The sequence below is a fragment of the Pimephales promelas genome, chromosome 5 (assembly GCF_988280905.1).
Source record: "Pimephales promelas chromosome 5, fPimPro1.hap1.1, whole genome shotgun sequence".
NCBI lineage: Eukaryota > Metazoa > Chordata > Actinopteri > Cypriniformes > Leuciscidae > Pimephales > Pimephales promelas.
Genome location: NC_142773.1, coordinates 24,349,486 through 24,371,278, shown reverse-complemented (window position 1 = coordinate 24,371,278; position 21,793 = coordinate 24,349,486). Strand labels below are relative to the sequence as shown.

The following is a 21,793-nucleotide window of genomic DNA, read 5'->3' as shown; positions in this document are numbered from 1 at the left end:
ATTGAAGTGCATGATTAATACTACTGGCCAAGATGGTTGACACCTTAAAAAAATAATTTTGAAACCCAACTTCGAGATTTTTTTTTTAGTTTTAGCCGGCTGTTATAACGTGTTAAAGCACTAGCATACAAAAAAACCCTTTCAGACAAACTGTGTGTGTCTAATTGTGGGGTCTAAAGGACCCTGTGAATTCATAATACTAGTACATTTATGTTAAAAAATGTTTTTTTTAAGAAATTAATACTTTTATTCAGCAAGAATACATCAACCTGATCAAAAGTGAGCGTAAAGAAAATTAATGATAAAAAACCTTTCTTAAAAAGCAAATCTGGATTTTAGAACATTAGACACTGAAGACTAATGTCAATTCAGCTTTGTCAACACACAAATAAATTACATTTTAAAATATATTCAAACAGAAAATTTAGAAATTACAATTCTATTTTAAAATGTAATTTTTCCACAATATTACTGTTTTTACTATTTTTGAGTAGCCTTTGTGACTACAAGAGACTTCTTTCAAAAACAAACAAATATTACCAACCCTAAACATATGAATGGTACTCTGTAGTTTTCTGGCTTTCAGCCCATGTATGTCAGCCTTGAGGTTAATCTATATGCTAGTGTAGTTCAAAACTGACAAAATTATATATAAACATTTTTCTTTACAGAATACAGTTGTTCTGCATTCTCACATTTTCGTCCAATCAGATGCTTTCTACCCTAGCATCCCCAGAGTATCCCTACCCTAATATCACACAACTCTGACAAGTGGCAAATCTTGGTTCATGGCTATGAGGTAAGAATAAATCCTACTGGTTATTTAAAAAAAAATATATGTCCCAACATATCAGCTCAGGCGAGAAAAATGCATAAATCAAGGCTAATTATCTGTCGATATTTTTCTGTCAGACACTACTCAACCAGTTGGTTATGGAAAATATGAAAGATGTCAGATATATAAACAAGAAAAAGAGGCTGCACTATGCATAAACAGTTATTTTGCACACCTGTGCAAAATAAACTAGTGCGGCCTCTTTCTTGCTTTTATATATTCCACTCATTCATTGATATATAATCAAAGCATCCATCCTAAACAAACATTATGTTAGATGTGTGAGAGGCAGAGAGGGAGCCGGTCTATAGGTGCATGTCATTAAACCCTGTGCATGGCACAGGAGATTCACCAACATGGCAGCTTGACACATAAAACTGGCCGTGCATTTCACTTCTGCCATCTTCAACAGCCCCAGAGAGAGAGAGAGAGAGACAGAGACAGACAGACAGACCGACCGACAGTGAAAGAGAGAGAGCGAGGGAGAGAGCGAGCGAGCAACTGCCCACCCACAGAGAGCTCATACGCAGAATTTAAGCTGCAGACAGTGTACACGCACACACAATTTCACTCTACACAAGGCGGCTCATGCATTTTGCATGGCATAGCCTGTTAGGGGCCACAGTGACTGGCTTTGCATAGAGAAAAGGAGTTGAAAAAAAAAAGAGAAAGAGAGAAGAGCAGTGTCCTTCCCATTCCCAACAAGAGGAAGCTGTCAGGACACATCAACACCGTCACCAGAGTACATAAACTCTCACACACTATCAATCATCAATCAAACTCAACACATAGCAGAAGATATAGGAGAGGAGAATATGATAACCTCACACGCAGGGTGTGTTAGGCGTAATCTTTAGACAAAATAAACAAACACATAAAATGGCACAGCTGTGTAACCACAAGGCACACCTATAAAGGGTTAAAAGCCACAAAACTACATTCAAATGAGTCGACAGGATTTTGTTTGCTTATGTGATCAAAAATACAGCAAAACAGCAAGGATCACATGATACCTTAAGACATTATTCTAATGTGCGGCTTTGCTGCTCAATCATTTCTTATTATTATCAGTGTTGAAAACAGTTGTGCTGCTTAATATTTCTTCAAAAGAACAGCATTTATTTGGAATAGAAAATTTGCACCTTTCGATAAATTTAATGCTTTCCTGCTCAATACAATTATTTTTAGCCTTCATATTTCATCAAAAAGATCTTCATTTGTGTTCCAAAGATAAACGAAAGTCTTACAGGCTTTAAACGACATGAGGGTAATTAGGCTAATTATAGATTTTTTTATTTTTTGTGTGTCAACTATTCCTTTAAGGGGATGATAGACTTGCCTTCAAATGTCTCTGCCATTAAAGGAATATTCCAGGTTCAATACAGGTTCAAGTTAAGCTCAACTGACAGCATCTGACACAAAATGGATACTATCACAAAAAAAATATATATTGTCCTTGTCCTTTGGGCTAATCTTTAAACATTAAAGGGTTAGTTCACCCAAAAATGAATTTATGTTCCGATCTTATCTTAATTTGTGTTCCGAAGATGAACGAAGGTCTTACGGGGTTGGAACAACATGAGGGTGAGTAAATACTGACAGAATTTTCATTTTTGGGTGAACTAACCCTTTAAAATACTCAAAAGTATAGGCACAAGATGAAAATAATATGCATGTAAACAAGATTGTAGTGTGATAAATCGCTTACTAACCTTTTCTGTGTGGTTAAACCCAACTTCTTTGCCATGACAATGTAACACCTTAAACAACCGTATTTGATTTAAACCGAATAATATACACGTTGTAGCATAAGAATCAATGCAAGCACATTAAAACAACTATTAAGCTTATTACTTATTTTTAAATCCTCCTTCCACTAAACATTCTCTTCGAACTAATGCTTCATGGCAGTAGAATAAAAAAAAGTCTGCCATCACATTAAAGAGCTGATACAAGACATACAGTAAATGGGGAATGATGTATGTTTTCTGGGAGAGATCAATAGAGAGGATGTCTTGTATTAGAGATCAATAATTACTGAACAGATGGACAGTCAATCAAACCAGTGACATCTCGTACGACCGTCCTTTGTTTTGCCCGTAACAGCGAGTCAAATGTGTTCTGCTCTCCAGTGAGACATGAACGTGCAGGCTGGTGCTGTTGTTCAGGTTGAGGAATCCCCCAGCTTGATGCAAGCTTGGAACAGACTGTCCTCATACAGCCAGGAGAGAAGAGCGAGTCTACGTTTAGAGCCTCCGCAGGGAGAGGAGGCGGGGAAGAGACGAGAGGGGAGGGGAATTTTCTCCTACGCCATCCTGCCCCTCAATTGCATTTTCTGATGGTTTGGCAAACACAGTCTCCAGTGGGAGGAGATTCAAAAGAAAAAGATTTACAGAACAGGTAACTGTATGTAGCGTGCCAGGGCATTAATCACAACCCAGTGGTGAGTGTCTTTAGAGCTGTCTGCAGTATGACACATCTTCCTTTGGGATGAGGTTGGCGTTAGGAAACAAGAGCACTGCAGTAATGGGATGAAAATATGCAGTCTAATGAGATTGTGGTGAACCGGGGGTCGAAAACAGCAGTTTCACACTGAAAAAGTGCCTCACAAGCACAGGATAACTGCAGGAAGCATCTTCATGACCCATTTTTGGCAGCTTTCCTGATTAAGCAAGATAAGCGTGGCCTCTGCGTTGCATTCCATCAGAAGAGAGTCCGACCACAGTGTGAGCACATTATGACAACACTCTCAGTGTTTTACTAGAGGACATTAAGACGAATCACTAGCCGCCACAGTCAGATGGTTTTATCTGGAGCAGAGGGACACCGACTCCGCTTGTGTCCCAGTTAGAACGACGGACTCCTATTATGTCCCTGTTACATGAAGACTAACACCGCGCTGGTATTTCAAAGAGGGGGTAGAAGAATATCATCAGATAAAGCTATAGTAGATCTCCTGCAGTCAGACAGGAAGCAGAAAAGACAGGGATAAAATATCATATAGATAATATCTATAAATGTGTCTGTCAGCAAGTAAGAATAAAATGGAATAAAATATTTAAATCAATAGTCTTAAGAACATGCAGATGTCAAGAGATGTTGAAATGTTTATCGTTGTTAAGATGTTTATGAAGACATTAGCCCCTTTCTGTGTCCGAAATCACCCACTACTCACTATATAGTGGACTATATTACTCAGCACTGTTTACAGTATGGTTTTTTTAATAGTTTTTCTATTTAAATATGCGCAAGATGATCATCTTTGACCGTTGCGCCATGCCTGATGCGCCACATCGCGCTCGAGACCAAGCCTTCTTTTCCATTCATCAGCTTTGTGGCTCTGCAGTTGGTTACTATTATGCTATTGTTTTTAAGAGCAAAAACTTGTTACGTTTGATCATCCCCTTATACCTTTCACTCAGACATCAAAAATTTGGCAAATTGAACAGTTAGTGAAACTAAAGCGCTTATCCTCAAGCGGGCGGATGAAGACAACTGCGCGGCATTCAAAGATCACCTGCAATGACTGACATTACAGAATTTCATCAGTATTTTGGAGCAGATATGTGAATGGTCTCTTACCGGTAAAAAAAAAAAAGAACGCTGTTGCTTGTGTGAACAGCAGTCTTTATCTGTGTAAAGTCATTCTGGTAATTTTACAGTAATTTACCGGGATGGCTGTGTAAAAGGGGCTAATGACTCCATGCAGAACTTCATTCCTACCTACACACAAATTAAGGGTAAAATATTCATTTTTCAGTTATTTTAGGCAAGGCAAGGCCTTGTTGTAGTTCAAACAATAGAGAATAGTTCTAGCAATACCAATGCATGATAAAAAGTATACCATGACATTTTGGATAAAAATGTCTGCCAAAAGCATGAAGTATAATCCCCATGCCCTATCAATAAAAAATACATGTAATGCTGCCATAAGTGATACTATAACACAATATACTATCACATTAATAGCAGGCATAGCTCTCGTCTTTTGCACGCATGAGATTTCTCTAACTAACGCTCACCTAATGAACCACCTGTCAGAATAGTCAAGCATGTCTTGACAAATTTGGGTTAGCTGCGGTCTGCAGTCCGTCCTGGGGCTGTTCTGGCTGCTGGCTCATCTCCAGGGACATGGCGAATGACCGGTACAACAATATTCCCAGCTTGAGCACAAAGAGCCGGGCCCCCAATCTGCCCACAGCATCCGAATGTTGAGCCAACAGGGAGGAGTATGTTGTCTTAACGGCCAACAGGAACTCCAGGCTTTATATAAATAGGTCAGATGGCCAAATCACAGAGTGTGTGCTTTTTGGCGGGGATTTAGGGTTAGTTAGTGATTTGTTTGTGCGTGAGGACAAACAGTTGGAAATAAATGAATGGTGCTTGGGGGTGTGTGAGCACCTGAGCACATGGACTGCTTCAAAACACTGTGGAGAAATTGAGAAATGAACACTTGACCATGAGTAGAGCAAAAGTAAAGGGTAAAGGTTGCTGAAGCCACTGCCAGCATGTCCTGAGCTGAACCTGATCTCTTTCTCCTATTTTTTTTTTTTTAATTTCCCACTTTATTATTCATCCCTTTATCTACCCATCTATCATCAGGTATATATCTGCATGGGGCCAATGGATGTGCACACCTGTCCATTCTCTATGTTCATCCATTTAAGTAAATATGGATTTGTCAGCAAGTCTCTTCATTATTCATTTGTGTACACATTTGTATGCACTAGCGTTTTGGCATTTGTGTACGTGGATGTGCGAACAAACTACTCTTTACACAACTAGTCAGGTATTGTTTCCTGACCAGAATATTACATTTCTGTTACCTCATGCAGGGAAGCCCCTCCTACAGTGAAATCTCAATGGTCCTGTTTCACATAGCCATGTGTTATTCAAACATCAAATAAGTTCTGATGAGCAGTGATTTTGACATTTTTTGCACAGCATTTTCATTTTTATTGAAGACAGAAACACTAGACCTGGTTAGAACACTTTGTAAATCTCTTCTTTAACTTGTCTCTGTCTCTCCCCTACACACACAGTTACTGTCTACTGCATTTATCCACTTCAGCCAGATCAATAGTCCTCCTCAATCACTCTCTCCCTCACTCCCATAAACACACACTTACTGGCCTCCGCTTCCTTTATGTAAACAGAGACAGATTAGGTCATTCGACTGCTTATTTTGAGGGGCCGAGTTGCATCCACTGGAGTCTCTGATATTTACACTGGAGCAAACCCTGACTCAACATCCTCGATCAAACAGACAAAATCCTGAGCCTCTCTCACCTCTAACCTTTCATTACCCTTCAATCTCTCACCAAACACAGGCCACATGAAGATAAAGTACCCAAGGTACAATATCGTGCTCTGCAGATGCCAGGCAGAAAATATAAGACGGAACCATACACAGTGAAGCCCTCCATAATATCAGCCTATAGGTGCAATCACATTTACCGTTTCTTGGCAAAATTTCATGAGTGAAATCTAGTCATTTCAATAGGAATCTGTGCGATCAGGATTGTCACATATGGGTAAAATATTCCTCCTAAATTAGCCGAATTTGCAAACTAAGCCAAAGCAGGATCAACAGTTGCGCATCACCAATCAACAAACAAGTTGACAACCTGAGTTATTCAAACAGTTTAAGATTCTAAGGCTTAAAAAAAAAAAAATATATATATATATATATATATATAATCAAATTAGAGGACCAGAACTAACTGTACTAATAAATGATAGACAATGTGACTAAATGGAAACAGCAAAGCAAAAAGAAGGACTGTGGCTGACAGAGGGGAAAAAAGAGAGAGAGACAAGCAAGGTACGTCACAAACGAGGCATGTGGTCGAGGTTAAAGATGAGAGAACAAGACAAATTCAGACAGGAAAATGACAGCTTTTCTCTCATAGATTTTAAAAGAAAGGAAAGAAAAACAGAAAGTGGAAATAGGAGAGCACGATAGTGGTGGAGAATTGGCATCCTTGCCTGTGGAGCATGAAGTCACTTATTTCACATTTACAAAAGGAAAACAGAAAGACAAAAAGAGAGAGAACGAAAAAGAAAGACAACGAGAGAGAGAGAGAGAGAGAAAGGCAGCTGTCTGGTGTCTGGACCGCAGCCGCTGTTTTGGCCTCAGTGGGAGATCGACATGACTCCATCTGTCTGCCAGACACGTCTACAAGGTACACATCAAACCATCACAGCGGCCTGTCTATCACTGACGTACAATCATGCAAACAAACAAACACAGACCCAAATGGCATGAGATTAGGAAAACAAAATGAAATAGGAAATGGGGAGAAACAGATCAGGTAATGTCACAGGCCTAAATGACTCAAACTTGTGTTGTCAACATGAGCAGCAAAAGCGTGTTGGTGACGCATACACATGCTGCTAACCGTTAGGCCACTACACTAGCCGTGTTTCCATAACCCTTCGAATTGCGCAAATTAAAATTGCGAATTGAAAATACGCCCAATGGAAAGATGTCCATTTAGCAAAAACTACCATTTATCGCAAAACAAGTTTTTACGTTCACATGAGGTGGATTTTCAGGCAATTCGAAACAGGAAAATTTTGCAAAACGGCAATGGAAACAGTTTTTCCGGATATACAGATCACCTGGCGTACATAAAAGTCAATCATTATTTAAAGATTGCGCGATATGTTTGGACTGAAGACGAGACTCATAAAAGAAAAAAAAAAGGCAAAATTTATCAAGACCTTAAAGGAGATATGAGGGAGAAATACCTCATACGTGGTCGCTCCCAAGGATAAGGGTCTTTCCTTGCCATATGCTTGGATAACAGGCCTACGCCTAAGTCTCATGCGATTAAAAAAAACATTTAGTGCGGTGGCTGGGATATAACCTACCAACATCTGTTGCCATGATTTTTGGATGACTTATCACGCGAGAAAAAAAAATTTAGTCGGATAACATCAGTTCATGGAAACATCGTCATTTTGCAATATTTTTTAACCAATATTTAAGTTTTGAGAAAATCTTTAAAGGAAGCGTGGCTACTAATGAACTCCTTCAATTTTAGATAGAAATAGGGCTTTTACAATCGTGTGGTGGAGCCTAAAAAAAGTTTGGTCAAAAAAAAAAAAAAAAAAATCAACGGAGAGGGGCAGCAAGTGTTCCAATGGTGTCGTAAAAACAGTTCTGACAGTCTTTGGTCAGGTGGTCCTCATCTTTAACCACTTTGACTCTGCTAGGTAACAGACATAAATCAAGACCTACACAAACACAAAATCCATCCAAGACAAGAAGATTCCCTCCCCTGTAGAATTATCTAGAATGCCTTGAACAGCAGCTATGCAGCAAAATCTAGCAAGCTAATTACCCGAGCGGAGAAATTTAGCGTAATTAAAGATCTTAAATTATAGGCTACCAGTCAGTGTATTACTTTGACTGCACTAAAACATTCAAACTAAAAACTAAATCAACTTGGAAAATCTAAAGATGATTTATAGAGTGTTTTATAAAGTGGAAACTAAATTGAAAATAAAACTATTCATTCGTAAATATGTATATATGTATGTTAGATTTTACTTGTTTGTTAAATTTTATTTATGATGTGTATTTATTATTTGATTTATTTTATTAGTTAGTTCTATGTTAATATACGTATTTTAATTTTTTTATTTTAGCAGGGGACAAAAATCACTTTTGTAGTTTAATTTTTTTAATGCTTTGGAAAAGAATTTGATAAATTGATTAATTAAATTACAATTTATAATAACCTGTACAAGACTATTAAGGAATCACAGGCATGTTAAACCAGTGACTGTTTCCAACCCCAGTGAGCTGCCTACCTTTGGACAGTATGCAGTCTAGGCAAACAAGGGTTTGAAACACTGCCAGTGTCTCCATAACCACACAGACGGGGGGGGGACACACTGTCCTCGATGAAGAGGAAGAGGGCTGGTTCTGAACTAGCTAAAGTGCCGTGTGCAGAAATCTGGCGGTGAGGGTCTGATTGTCACCAACATCTACAGAGCCACCTGTGGAAACTCTGAGTCACTTGTTCTGGCACTCCAGCATCACAGATGTTTAGAGTGAAAATTTCACCCAGTAAACTGATGAGCCCGTCTGCTCTGCTTCCCGAACACACAGACACACACACACTTAACAGTTATTTCTTGAGTTGGACACAAGCAGATGAGTGCGCATGTGTAGATTCTCTTTACCGGCACTACTCATGTAAGCTCAACGTCTGAGTAATGACCTTTGACGCACGCACATATGTCTGTTTACAGTCCCTTCAAAAGCTGTTTAACACAAAACAGTAAGCACCTGTTTCCTTTTCAGAACGTTTTAATCTAAATCGGTGTTGTAAATATTAACTAAAACTATTACAAATAGTTTTCAGTAATTGGAATAAAGCTGAAATAAAATAGAAAATAAATATTAGATGAAAAACCTAAAAATCCTTTTTTTAAACATAACAAAAGCTCATAACAAAATTAAATGAACGAAATACAGATTCAAAACATTTATAAATAAATACTATAAATAATCATAAAATAACATTGTTACTTATAGACGAACACTTTGAGATTAGGGGTAAGATCACTGAGTGTAAACCAGATTTGAGCAGGGATTTCCAAACTGGGGTACGGGACCCTTGGGGGGCTGCAAGGGTGAAACAAGTGAGAAAAATGTTGCCAATTATTTACTTTTGTATGTAGTTTCTTAAAACAATATAAATCAACAACACCATTTATAGAGCTTATGGCATCCAACTGTTTTTTAAAATACTTTTTTGAATCATTTAAAAATAACCCTTGAAAGATCCTTACGATTTAAAATAAAACTAATCGAGAAAGAGGAAATTTAAGAAAAAAAAGAATTCACAGAAGAGGAAACAGATCAGGCAAAGCGTCAGGGCAGGTGCAAGACGCTGCCAGACAGCGACGTGTCGGAGAGCTCGGCATTTAACAGCTCGCCATGAAAAGAGAAGGTGTCACCGACTCACACGCATTTCTGGGAGTTTGATATCTCACCCTCAGCCGAGCGGAGCAGAGACGATCCCTTGGGGAGTTTTAGCGTGTGTGAGTGAATCAATTTCATTAGTGTGCGTTAAGCATAAGTGAGTTCAGTGTTACAGTGTAACTGGCTGTTTGTGTGTCAGGGTGAGGTCAGTCTTTGTAGCAGATGTGATTGTATGACTGACAGACTCAAGGTCTGTTTCGGTACATGAAGTGTGTGGTGGGGGAGGGGGGCGGAAGGAGGAATGCGGTTTGGGTGCTAGACGACGAGACACCAGACGGTATTTCCGGCACACTCAAAAGCACACAGGAGAAACCAGGGCTGTTCTTCCTCTCTTAGACAGAACAATCATTTGCTCACATCAGCGCTAAACTAAAAATAAAGGTGTCTACTGGAACATTACCGCACTGTTAAACCATTAGCCGCCGCAACTTGCATTTGAAAAAACCTCTGACAGCAACCAGGGGGTCAAACTTTGTCTAACATGAGCACTAACAACAAAAAAAGCTCTGGCTTGCGGCCTTGGTCAAGGGGGTCATGAGACATGGCTAGTCAATGGGAGTGAAACAATCCAGACCCCCCCCCCCCCCCCTGACTTTTCTATAGATTCTAGTAGTGCACTAGTACACTTTGTTGAGTTTTGTTTCAACGGTTGCATCATGAAAGTGGAAGAATCTCCAGTGTTCTGGCTTTAAATTTTGCAATCAGGCCGGCATTTCCCAAATGCAACGACATCACTCCCATATTCCCCATTTAACGGGTACATTTTTACAGATGTCACAAATACAACTTCGTCCAGTGTCCACCTTATTTTTGACATGGAAGTAAGCTATTTCCTGTGAATGTGCGAGCCTTCAGATTCATTAGCTGAAATTACTAAGTAATTAAAAGAATAACAAAAGTACATTAAACAGTAAAATTACAGATGACCTACAACCCAATTGGTTTAGGATTATTACGATATTAATAAATTAAAATAATACGATATTAATAAACTAAAACTAAACTAACTTGAAACAGAAACATCTGAAAAAACTAATAATGATATAAATGGAAACTAAAATTGAAAAAAAAAATTATCCAAAATACATATTTGAGAAAATACATAACCAGCCAGTGATCAACGCTATCTGCTTGCCTTAGCTCGATTCAAAACAGTAAGCATGTAATAATGTTTTTAATTCCAGTGGTACTGGTGGATTTCCGCGGGAGATTCGAGCATGTCTTTGTGTCATTACAAAGTATAATTTGGACGGTTTTGCGTGACATGATAACTTATAAGCGATGGTTAGATTTAATCAATGCGATTTACTGCAATATCAGAACCAGAACAAAGGTGGATGTTTCTTACTAGTTCAGATGACATTTCCGGTTGTTGAATGTCATATTCCAAAAAGAATAATCTGTGATTATGAATGCCAGTATCGACACCAGTGTGGCGACTGACAGCCTCAGAGTCTCCACAAAAATTGTGTTCATCCGAGCTGTGCCGTGTCGATGGTGCTGAATTACAACTCATGTAAAGTTTAAAGTAAAAAAATTACGCGAATGACTGCAATTACAGATTTCAAACAGAGATGGCGACAAAGAGGGAAAACGACGGACTGCAGATTTTTGTTAAAATTGCATGTTTATGCTAAATCTTATATTGTTAATATTTATTATTTTTGTGAAAAGGGTTAATGTTAATGTAAGAGGGAAATGTAGTTTTGGAGCTGTATCAAGGTTTTGTTCTGTATCAATGCAAAATTTAAGGTTGTGCTTATTCTCCCAAAGATGACCCTCTTCTGACCTGGGTGGAAGATAATGCACTTCCTGTTCAGCCAGACCAACTGGAATTCCCTCCCTCCTGCCATACGTCCCCACCGAGCGTCACCTGCCCCGTGCCACGCCATAAAACTGGGTCAACACTAGTTTATCAAAACAACTACAGCCTTTCCCAGACAATAGCAAACAGTCTGTCCTCTGCAGACTATCACACATTACCATCTGGTCAAACACGTGCAAATCCACTTGTGAACCTGAAGCAAAACTTGACCTTAGTGAACCAGCAAACATGGAAGAAAAGACAAAAGACACGTACTTTGTCCAGAGGCCTCTTTAGCTGGTAGTGAAACTTCTCCTTCATCTCATCCAGCAGCTGTTTGAGTTGGGGCTCTTCCGACGTGCCCTCGTGCTTGCGGCCCAGCTGTAGGTAGCAAGGCCACTTGGCCGAATCAAAGCCCCAGTGGCAGGTCCTCTTGTCGGGGGACTTGTGCGAGTGCATGACAAAGTTCTGTGGGGAAAACAGCAGCTGGCATTCCAAGCACTGAATACAAGGAGCGTCCGGCTGGATGTAGAACTGGGGCACAAACAGGCCTTGGCACTTGCCCAGACACTGGTGTTCCACCTGGAAACTGGCCCCGCTCTCCTTCAGCAGGCCTTGGCCTGGCAGTTTGCTGTTGGGGTCGGCCGAGAGGGTGGCACCCGGGCGAAGCAGTGCGTTGCAGAGCCGTTGGGCATCAGTTAGGGTGATCAGGCCACAGGAAGGTGCGTTGAAAGGCAGGATACCCAGCACCTTAAGGATGTGGAGTTGCTCGGCGTCGCATCGGGAACAGTAAACATAGAGTTCGTCACAGACGGCGTTGATCTGTTGCAGAGAGAAGTCTCGCAGCACCGAATTGAGTACCTGGGGAAGACAAAGACGCTTTTCACCCCCTACAACAAAGCAGGAGATGGACTCTCCTTCGAGAAGAGAATGAGTGAGCTCAGTGGAGCTGTCACAGGGAACCAAGAGCGGGCCGCCTCCAAGGACTGGGGGAGACGGTAGGGGAGCCATGCCAGCAGGAGAGGTGCACTCATGAGCCGATTTTGCTGAGAAGGCAGCGGGACCTCCCAGGGAGCTCTGGCTGCTCAGCGTGAACTGTGCCAGAGTGTGCTTGAGGCCAGCACTAAGATCTAGAGCCTTGGAAACCCCGGCGATGTGGAATTCTCTTTCCTCGATGTCCATTTCCGAGCTAGCATGGTCCTCACGCTCCTTCTTGACCTTCGGGGGTTTGGAGACGCTCTCCAGGCTGCGCCGTTTCAAGTGCATCTCTGCCATTACGCGCTTTTTAATGGGTGCATCCTCCAGACGCTCCCTGTACAGCCGCTTCATGTTGCCTTTGAATGACGTCAGGTCTTTGAATGGGGTTTTCAGACTTGTCTGAGGGCTGGCCATGTCCGAACACAGATTCTAGGTCTTGCTTGGGTGAGAGTATTCGGCTGTTCTTCAAACACGACGCCTTTGAGTTGGTCCTTCTTTTCTCGCTGTGTTAAAGGTTGCAAATCCTTTTACGTCCAGCTACATGCATGATTGTGACAGAATTAATGGTTGGATGTGCTTCCTGTGAATGAAACAGAAAGAACAAAGACTTATGAATATCTAATTATTGTACCAAATGGCTTTAAACAACCGAAACCATTACGAATCAGAGTGTGACGATACACAAATGTGCATTAAAAGGAATATGCTATCAGGGCAATAAAAAGCACCCAGAACAGTTTTAGTGTTAGGCACATTGCTGTACTAGGCGACAGAAACATGTTCACCTCATCAGGATAATCTAATTTGAGACTGATCGATCTAAGGCTAGGTTCTGGGTGTTTTAGTGCGCTGTTTTTCTCTACTGACAACATGCCGAATATGTCAACGCGTTAATTGAGTCAATGCACAAATAACGTCAGATTAACACAGAGATAACCAACGGCAACCGTAACTACCAGCGAGCAGCCATTTAGTCCTGTCCAACCACAGCAGACTTGAAATAAGCGTATCTAGATGTAATAACTGCACACCACCACATCTATGAAAAGATACAATCACACACACACATCAATATAGAGGAAAAACTGACTGAATATTTTGAACGCAAAAGCCTGACCTACATGGACGGAAACGGAATTTCCGAGCATGAATATGAAGGCAAAACGAGAGATCATAACCCATATTCAGCTCATGTCATGTCAGTGAGGTTTCGGCTAAAACCAGAATAAAAAAGGGCTTCAATTCCGTATTCACAACATGCGCCTGTTTCACGAATTTAAAACGACGCAGACATGCGTCCAATTTCAACACGGCGCCTACGCTCAAAAACACAAGTTCCTCAAAATAAAACACAATTTTCGCCTGGTTTTGCTTTACCAGATTTGTGTGATACCTCGGATAGCTTGACCCTGACCGCAGATGTCGTTTCGTTTCCTCGAAAAATGACAATCTTTCAGAAACACTGATCAGAGCGGTCTATTTTTAAACCCTGAACGAAACTGTCACTTTTTTACTCCCGCAAAGACACCGCGGCTCTGTCCTCGACTCTATCCGTCTCTTCCCTCTCCTTCTCCGGGCACAGCTGCGCTGAACGCCCGCGGTGTGACATTCACCAACCCCGCGACCGGGAGAACCTCAACATGACTACAGGAAAAATGACCACAGATATAATACATACCAAATATGTCAACGACATCCAAAACTCGGATTTTTAAACCCATGATTATAATATGACTTAATTACGGTAGTAAATCCAAGCCATTCAAACTGACACCTGACCTCCCCGAAAACGTTAACTATCGCCTCAAATGCGTTTCTGTTTTTAAATAATAAACATATTATATATAGTAATGTTGATCAGGTTGAGGATTTAAATCAAAGACATTTTCACCACGACGATGCGTCTCTTAAATGTGAATATGAGAATGTTGAGCACGGAATATAAGCTACGTCCCGTTTAAATCAAAATTCACATCTCACATATTTAACTTACACGTCAAAATTAACCAAATTACCATCGCTCAGAAACAGCACCTGGACCGGTTTTACATCAGAAAAAAAATACGTTAGCTCGTTCGTTCACACAGCGCTAGCAGTGCGGCTAGAACATTTAAACCCCTTTAGCACGCGCTAACAGAGCTAACGCTACAAATGCCGTCCCGAGCCCGAAATAAACATCACATAACCATTGAAAACCATACACAACATGTAGAGAATCTTCTCGACCATTTAATACATTAACAAAGTGTATAGATGACTCCATTGTCGTATTTTAAAGAGACTTGCCTCAGGATGATCGCTCCAGGTCCTCTGTCTCTTCGTCTCTCTCTCTCTCTCTCCCTCTAGTCTGTCTGACCGTCAACAACACGCGCACAGACTGAAACCCTTCAGACGCTCGAGCGTCACAGCGAGCGAGAACGCGCACTAGCAGAACGGATGTGGCGCGGGCGTGTCTGTCTGTCTGCCTCTCTCCCCCAATGTCTTGTGAAGTTCAGACTTGCACGATTTTTAGGAATAAACAGTTGTGCTGGGTAGTAACTGACTACATTTGAAGAGTTCAGATGCAAAAGCCTCTAAATGCCATTTGAAATTTTCTTCTTTAATGATGATTTTTATCAAACTTGTATATTTAAGTTCAGTAATTTCACTTAAATGGCAATGATAATTACCTATTAATTGTTATTTAAGTGAAATTGATGAAATAAAATATACAAGTTTGATAAAAAATCATCATTAAAGAAGAAAATTTCAAATGGCATTTAGAGGCTTTTGCATCTGAACTCTTCATTTACTTTTCTATTGATGATTAGCCTACATGTTATTCTCGCAATAGCAGTAAATTATTCATAATTGATTCCACGTATTTGTTGTATTTTAAATGATCCTTTTTATAAAGGTCTACACTGCACATACGTTCAGATGTTCTTCCAGGTTTGTGGAATTGCACACACAGACTATAGTCTTTAGTCATTGTGAGATTCTCACTTAAAACTGAGAGCCACACAGAATTTGTTCACTGGATTTTGTACAGAAATCATTTTACTTTTAAGTATTTTTAAAGTATTTTTTTTTTTTGCATCTAATCAACACTTTTATGACTATTTGAATTAGCCTATTAGGACTACTCAAAGAGCCATTTATCAATGTATTAAAGACTTTTGTCTTTCAAACATTCAAATGTATAAATTCGCATTGTTATTATGCAATGCTAGGGATTCCCTAATGTTTTTCAGCTTTTTTTTTTTTTTGTCCTACAGGCTTTTTGAAGTAAACCGTTAGATTTTAATTGAACAAATTAGGTCAATAATAAAATTAAGTCAATAATAATTGTATTTTTAGTCTAATTTTATAAATTAAAATTTAATTTAATCTAAAAACTAAATTTAATTTAATTAAAAAAATAGTCTAAAACTAAAAGTTCAGTTCTCTGAAGTTAGGCTAATTGTCACATGACATAGAATTAAACAAAATCTTATTTTTTAATTATTCAATTACATTTTTATTTATAATTATTATTTAATTACTTTATAGCTTTTCATTAAACTCACAAATCTCTGCAGTTCCATCAAAACCTCAATGAGAAACCCTGATATAAAGTAATATTTGATGCACTTCATGTTGTTGATACCAAAGAATGGAAAATATATTCACTTTCTCTTTGTATTTTTACATCAATATGATTCAATATTTTCCTATTTAAATCAATGTAATAAACAAGTTAGGTTAAATGTAAAAGTAATCAAAAAGTAATCAGAATATTACCTAAAATTAGTCATCTATACTTTACTAACTACAATTTTTGTCATGTCATTTGTCATTTGTAAAAGTATAGAATGCTATATAGGGCATATGGTAATTTGTTACATGTGACAAATTAATGGATTTTTTTTTTTTTTAACCAGGTTTCGAAATAAGGGAGTTTTTTTGTCAGCAGGATCTAGGGACATTCTAGCTATATATATATAATGGGGTAACTGCATGCTGCATTTGAATCACTTTGCTGAAAGTAAATGGAAATTTAAATGTCATTAGCCACTTCCCTATGCAATGGTCATGATTTATGTTGAAAGTTTAGATGAGCAGATGTCTGTAAATGTTTCACAAATAATGACTCATCTGAAATGTTCTCTATGAATGAAATTCCTTCAATCACACTTGTTTCGTGTACGCCTATAGCTTTGAATTGGCAAAGGTACAAAACATGTAATACTTTAATTATTAGTCATATATAATTATCATTTTGTTTATTAGTTCTTTTTTTATTTTCAGTTTTCATTTTAGTTTTTTTTGTCCTTTTGTCATTTTTATAATTTTACTATTTATGTTTTATTTATTAGAGTTCAGTTTTAGTTTTTAAGTTTTTGTAAGTTTATGTATAACTTATTTTAGTTATAGTTGCAAAGGCAACATTTCAAGTTTTTCATCTAATATCTAGATTTTATTTCAGCTTTAATACCATTTTTTTAATAGTTTAGTTTTTAACGGTAGTTTTTAATTTTATTTTTTTGTTAACGATAAAAACCCTGACCTCTAGGGCACTTAAAATTAAATTATACTGTGGAAGGAATAGGTTATACGCCAAGAGATTTTTCATCTTTGTCATTATCGGATATAGTGTTTGAACTGACCTAATTATAAACCAGCCAGACATGTTTATGGACATTAGTATGAGTAACTGTAACGCAATACAAATGTTGTGGAGGCTTTTGCCAAGGACATTAAGTAATAGCACTAGAACATTCTCTGTGGCTGAGTAATGGCCTGGAGCCAATCCAGCAGTTTGTGGGGTCCATGGGGCTTCCTCTAGTCTATCCAGTGGGCTTCTTTTTTTTCAATGAACCCATGATGGGGTGCTGGGATCACCTTGGCTTCAGTATCCATCTCTGTGTGAGCCATTTGTTAGGTGTCATTTAAATGTTAAATGAGATAGGCAGAGCTATGAGGGCCTGAATTCAGCAGCGCATTCACAAACACCAGCTGCATTAACACTTTTAAAGGCTTCTCCTCCACACTGACCCAGGTCATGTTCAGGCAAGACAGGGTTGTGAAGATTTGAATAGTTTTGATGTGCTTAGAGGTGTTTTTGTTTAGATTGAAGACTCGCCAAAAAGAGCAAGGGGTTACATTGGGGGGGGGGGGGGGGGGGGGTTGTTTGTTTACATTTGCCAAAACACCAAAAATTTACATTTTAGTGTTGTTTAATTGTGGGTAATTAATACCTCATCAAGGACCACAAAAAAAGAGCCCACATAATGCTCTTTAAAAACTGTTGGTGTTTAAATAATAATAATGTTTTATTTTAAATGTTTTTCAACAACACACTTTTATCCAACTGTAATTTGAACATGATTATCTGGTTGGGTATGAAATAAACATTTTTTGAGATCAATGTCACCACCAGCCTGCGTACGGTTTGATGCGCCAGTGATCAAGGCCCATTTCAGTGGCGTTTTTTTACCATTCGCTGCAGATAGCAAGGTCAGCAGATGTATTATGAAAGCACTAGCAGGTGCGCCCACACACACACACACACAGTGTGCTGTGCCTGAACACAAAACACTAGCACATTGATTTTTTTTTCCAGAGGGTAATAACATCATCCCGGGATTGTGAGGAGTAATTTAAACTTAATATGGGTAATTACTCTCCAATAGCTGATAGTTCATTTAAAGCTTGACATAATGCTGTTTGCATGCAGGAGAATGAAGGATAAAGAAAGCCAGGAAAATGGATAAAGCGCTGACGGGCCACGCAGTTAGTCAGACAGCTGTCTTCATTACAGACTGTGGGACTAAACCCTAAGCACCCCCCTGAGGACATAGCTTCAGAGAAAATCTATATCGAAATGCATCATCAGACAGCAAGACAAACAAACGCTTATCACTAGCAGTCAGTGGCGGTTCTAGGATTTTTCTGTAACAGGGGCCATTAAGGGGCCAGATGTTACAATCAGGGGCCAAGTACAGGGTACATCCATGCACACAAAATAATTTATTCAGTACGGTGCAAATACAGTTCGGCAGTTATTAATTTTTCAAAAAAATGTGCCAGTAAAGTTCTTAATGATTTTTTTTATTTATTTATGGATATAAGGCTGCTCCAAACACAGAATACTGCAGCCACGTAAAGTCTTTTGCCAGGTCTCAATGAATGCTCTCTTCCTGTTCCCGTGCTGTGTCTTGGGGTAAACCTTGAGGACAGGTTGCACTGGACCATCTGCTCTGGACTGGGAAATGTCTGGAGAGAAGCAAAAAAAAATAGATTTTTTTATAACTTCTTTCTGAATTCGACATTTTAAGTTTCATAATCATGTTGTCGCTTATAAACAGTAAATTATTGTTAATTAATGCATAATTTGTTAAATGTCCATTGACAACTTCAACAGGATGAAAATATAGGCATACCATCAGGTCCAGGTGGAGCAGCACAACTTTTCTGCTAGGCACCAGGGAATGTCTACAAGAAGCAAATGAAAAACAATTAAACATAACCACTGAGTCTTCTGAAAATTATGTTAATATGAGCAGTTATATTATTGCTAACATTTCTGGTTCTAGCTGCTAGCAGAAACATCCATTTTGGCATCATTATGTTCAGACCCTCAGCAAGCAGTACACTTCTTCTCGTTGCAGTTTCATTGAATACCATTTAATACATAACATTGTGTTTCTATCATCTGGCTTTGCCTACATCATGTTTTATCTGATCTGGTGAAGAGGGGTTTGGGCTACCCTGGTCTTCAGCTGCCTGCTGGTTGATTCTGTCCTCTGACGTCCCCTTGCTTAAACCATCACTTTTAGTAGTATCATCATATATATCTATGAGTATCATGGGTTAATCTTGTAAAAAAAAAAAAAAAACTCTGAATAGCTCCCTGTGTCTGTCCCTTTTTTCATGCTCACTATATCTGCCAAACAAGATAGTTAACATTATCACAAAGGTATAATTACATACAAGGCTGTTAGTGAATGCATAAACTCTCTAAAAACTCTATAACCTTTGCTAACGCTATCTTAACATGTTAACATTGCTAACAACTTTAACAAGTCTTCCACAATTAAGTTAACAAACCTAAAATAAGTAAGAGCAGCAGCTAAAATATACTTTCATATTTTAATGACAACCAACACAAGGATTTGTGACTCACCAAAAGTTGTCTCTAAGTTGGATTACTGTTTGATGGATTATGTCTCCTGTGTACAGGCAACATCACCGACGATGTTCTGGTAAAAAGTTCAGATTTTGCGCATTAGTTTCAAGCACTGCTTCTTCTCCCAAATTACATTGCCACATTACTACCGCAGTGCCGCCAATTGTTTGGGGGTGGAATTGCATCTGTGATCGTTGTGGAAAAATTCTCCGGTTGCTCTTCTCGTCGACGATTGGTGGAAGGGGGGCCAATCAGGGGCCAATCAGATTTCAGCAGGGGCCCAGGCCCCTGTGGCCCCGCCTCTAGAACCGCCCCTGCTAGCAGTAGGCCTACTGTTACAAGTGCGGCAGACTTGTGCTACCTGCTCTGAAAAAGGCTTTCGGCTTGTTGTGTAAACACAATCTAAAGGAAACACACCTGGTCCACCCCCCCCCCCCCCCACCCCCCACACACACACCCTCCAAAAAAAAAAAAAAAAACTTTTTTCAAAGAGCAAGAGTTGAAAGCAAAAAATCACATACAAATTTTTGAAAGTATATGGATAAGAATATGGACTTATATTTAAAAAATATATATATATACCTGCATGTAATTACACTGGAATTACACAGTGAGTTAACCCACCCTTAAACCTATATACCATCCAAAAAGTGTTTTGAACACAATTAGAACAATGAACCTTCCAATTACTATTTTCTGATGTAAGTACAGTAGCCTAGTTAAAGACACCTATAATAGTGTAACTGAAAACAGTTTTAAAGGAAATCCTACACTTTTTCTTTCCAGTGTATCACCACTAATCAAACACAGTCATACTTCTCTACTTTAGAGGGCAACTCTGCTTTCTTCCACAGGGAATCGTGTACCCTGCTCTCCCGAGAAAGAGGACACTGGGACAATGTCACAGAGAACAGTCGGATGCATAACATTCACACTCATCTGTCCTCATGGATTTACACTTACGGCCAAAGTCATTCAAGGTGAGTGGTTCCACCGGCACTCTGAAAGCCAGACATGTGAGGCGAGGTCTTCAACCATCTGGCCAACAAGGTGCAGCTCTGCACACAGACATGTTATACATATATTTACATAACAGGAAGTGGATTTAATTTTTAACAAATTTTAAATTCAGATTTAATTCAGGCCACCGGTTCACATTGCAGTATTACATTTTAATATCATGTTTACAAATATCAGATAGAAAGAATTGAATTTGATGCAGACGGAAGGAAATTACAGCAATAAAAATGTTTGAATGCATATGAACATTTTTTTAGCTTTGTTTAGTCTACAAATGCGTCCTTGGTACTGACATCAGCTATGAAAAAAATACTATATACTCTATCCATAATGAACTAACTCAAGAAGACAAAACTTTCACTTCAATCTTTGCTATACTGCTAGCTATTCTAATGACTAATCACAAAGCTGAGGTTAAAAGGGCAAAGAAGAGCTTTTTTCTATTATCAGTTTTTACGGATATTTCTCCAAATAATTATATATACACAATATTTCAAAGATGTTTTGTGGGCCTAATGGTTAGCAAGACCGACTGGCAACTCATAGGTTACTGGTTCGCTTCCAGTACCAGTAGAAAATGACTGAAGTGCCTCTCAGCAAGATACCGAACCCTAACCCAGCATAATGGGTGTGTATTGCCATCTCGGTTTGTGTGTGTTCACTATTTGTGCCCTAATTTGGATGGGTTAAAATCAGAGGAGACCATACTTGACCTTCACATGTCAGTTTCACTAGAACAATTATTCAGTTTATGAAATCCTTTTGGACAAGAAATTCATAACAAGTAACAAGAGTCGGGTCAGGTCGCAACAAAACAAATTTCTTTCACACTTGAGAGAGAATGAGTTTCCTTAAATACTTTAATTGTGTTAACAAAAAGTGTTACAGTTCATTCCAGTCAATTGATAGTGTTTTTAATGTGCATAATAATACACAAAACATAGAAAGAAAAAAAAAAACAGGTCCACTTCAGCCCCCTCATGCTTCTTTAAAGCATATTAGCAC

At 38.9% G+C, this 21,793-nt stretch overlaps 1 protein-coding gene and 1 long non-coding RNA gene across 2 annotated transcripts in view; both read right to left on the bottom strand.

The window, feature by feature from the left end:
- Positions 1-15,052, bottom strand: part of skila (SKI-like proto-oncogene a) — a 33,471-nt gene extending 18,419 nt beyond the window's left edge. Inside the window, exons 1-2 of the mRNA XM_089131168.1 lie at positions 14,901-15,052; positions 11,917-13,194 (exon numbers count right to left, since the gene is read on the bottom strand). Of these exons, the coding sequence (XP_088987294.1) occupies positions 11,917-13,032 (1,116 nt within the window). The 5' untranslated portion in view covers positions 13,033-13,194; positions 14,901-15,052. The remainder of the gene's footprint in view (positions 1-11,916; positions 13,195-14,900) is intronic.
- A 3,457-nt stretch (positions 15,053-18,509) lies between these two features.
- LOC148981441 (uncharacterized) lies at positions 18,510-19,847 on the bottom strand. Its single transcript, XR_016168625.1, has 3 exons — positions 19,766-19,847; positions 19,023-19,074; positions 18,510-18,855 (listed from the first exon to the last, which is right to left on the bottom strand). It is a non-coding gene; the product is annotated as an uncharacterized LOC148981441 (long non-coding RNA).
- Positions 19,848-21,793: the final 1,946 nt, after the last annotated feature.